This window comes from Brassica oleracea, chromosome C7 (genome assembly GCF_000695525.1).
Source record: "Brassica oleracea var. oleracea cultivar TO1000 chromosome C7, BOL, whole genome shotgun sequence".
Lineage (NCBI taxonomy): Eukaryota > Viridiplantae > Streptophyta > Magnoliopsida > Brassicales > Brassicaceae > Brassica > Brassica oleracea.
In genome coordinates this window covers 5,280,247-5,282,276 of record NC_027754.1, presented here as the reverse complement: position 1 = coordinate 5,282,276, position 2,030 = coordinate 5,280,247, and the positions used below count along the sequence as shown (strand labels likewise).

Below are 2,030 nucleotides of genomic sequence, written 5' to 3'. Positions count from 1 at the left end.
TGTTTTTTTTTTTTTTTTTTTTTTCAGGATCCACAAATGTCTTCATTTATGGAGGCTTTCGCTAACCCTGGAGCAACAGAGCAGTTTACTGAGCGTATGGCACAGATGAAAGAAGATCCTACCTTGAAACCTATATTAGCTGAGATAGATGCTGATCCTTCCGCCATGATGAAGTATGTGATGAAATTTGGTTTACTATCTTTCCTTTTATAGATTAATCTATGTGTATGTGAGGTTTGTTGATAAATTTGTATCATGGTCTTAGGTATTGGAATGATAAAGATGTTTTGAAGAAGCTAGGCGAAGCAATGGGTATAGCTGTTGGAGCTGAGCAGAATGTTGCAGCTGAACCTGAACCTGAGGAGGCAGAAGAAGGAGAAGATGAAGAAGAGTCTATTGTACATCAGACTGCTAGTCTTGGTGATGTTGAGGTAGTATTTTTTTCTACGACTACTCTTGTGTTCTTAACGCTGTGGCTTTTATATTCTCTTTAATCAGGATTATTGTCCTAGTTTAACTTTGGAACTCGATGTGCTTAATTTCTTGAACCAATCAGGGTCTGAAAGCTGCGTTAGCATCTGGGGGTAACAAAGATGAAGAAGACTCTGAGGGAAGAACAGCATTACATTTTGCATGTGGATATGGGGAGGTATGTCAAATCTCTTGATACAAACCGTAGCAACAATCAAGAACCTTTTTAATTGTCACTGTCACATTATCATATTGCAAGGCAATCTATATGGCTGTACAAAACTAAGAGTTTTGCACTTAGTTTGGCTTCATTGATAAGATTATTTATTACACAGAGTCACAATTACATAATGTTATGTTACATGTTAGAAAATCTCCCGGTCTGAGCCTTAACTGTTATTGTTTGAAATTTTTTTCTAGGTGAAATGTGCTCAAGTTCTTGTGGATTGTGGAGCAAATGTCAATGCAGTTGACAAAAACAAAAACACTCCACTGCATTATGCCGCTGGTTATGGACGGAAAGAGTGTGTAAGCCTTCTCTTAGAGAATGGTGCTGCAGTGTAAGTTTACTAAAAAATCTCAGAGTAGATTTGAAACAATTTTCTTATATGTTTCTATCAAACTCAAATGTTTTTCTTTATTGTTGTATTGTTTCCAGCACACTGCAAAACACAGACAGTAAAACTCCAGTTGATGTGGCAAAGCTTAACAATCAGCTCGATGTTGTTAAGCTCCTTGAGAAGGATGCTTTCCTCTAAGAGATTTGAGAACATGTCTTGTCGCTCTTCTGTGTTCTGTAATAGTATCACAGGCCATTGCCTTCTACAACCTTCGTCTTGGTCTTTTTCAGTATTACCTTTGGAAAAAAAGAAAAATTAAGAAAGAGTAAATGGATATTTTCTTTTATGGTTTTGCAATGAAGTATTTTTCTTCTTGAATTTGTTCTTTATTTTCGTTTATAGGTTCTCTTTTCTTGTGGAAAAAAAGACCCCAACAGATTATAGAAGAGAATCATGAGATATTAAGTCTCCTAATTTTAAAAATCAATAAAAATGAGGGGGATTTGCCAAAAATGATTCAAAACTATTTTGAATACAAAAGTGTACTCCAAATTTAATCAAAAGCAAAAGTAACTTAAAAGCCTATTGAAATTACAACAACAAACATGTATTCAATGATGTAAATTTAGTTCATCTGAATTGAATTATTTTCATCATAGATGAGTGAATGTATATTGGCTCATGAGTCATTGGTTTAGGGTTTGATAACATATGTTATAGTATTGTATGTATCTTGAGGGTTAGATTCTAAAATTTTACCTTTTTTTTTTTTTTTTCAAATTGACCCATATATATTATGTAGCTATCTAATAATTTGATTTAAACACTTTCTAAGTCTTTTTTTAAGTCTAAGAAAATATTTTTTGCATAGTTAATTGATTTTAGGGTTTGGAAGACTCACAGAAGACTTAAAAAGAAGTCTTTAGACACTTCCCGCCTAAATTTTAGTAGAATTTAGGTTTTCCACCTAAATCAAAGTCTTCCATAAGTCGTCCATGA

At 33.7% G+C, this 2,030-nt stretch overlaps 1 protein-coding gene across 2 annotated transcripts in view; it reads left to right on the top strand.

The window, feature by feature from the left end:
- The window catches only part of LOC106301525 (ankyrin repeat domain-containing protein 2), a 2,234-nt gene extending 859 nt beyond the window's left edge, over positions 1-1,375 (top strand). For both annotated transcript variants that reach the window (XM_013737942.1, XM_013737944.1), the window contains exons 5-9: positions 28-173; positions 266-431; positions 557-649; positions 892-1,031; positions 1,130-1,375. In XM_013737942.1, the coding sequence (XP_013593396.1) occupies positions 28-173; positions 266-431; positions 557-649; positions 892-1,031; positions 1,130-1,229 (645 nt within the window). In that variant the 3' untranslated portion in view covers positions 1,230-1,375. The remainder of the gene's footprint in view (positions 1-27; positions 174-265; positions 432-556; positions 650-891; positions 1,032-1,129) is intronic.
- The last annotated feature ends 655 nt before the right edge of the window (positions 1,376-2,030 follow it).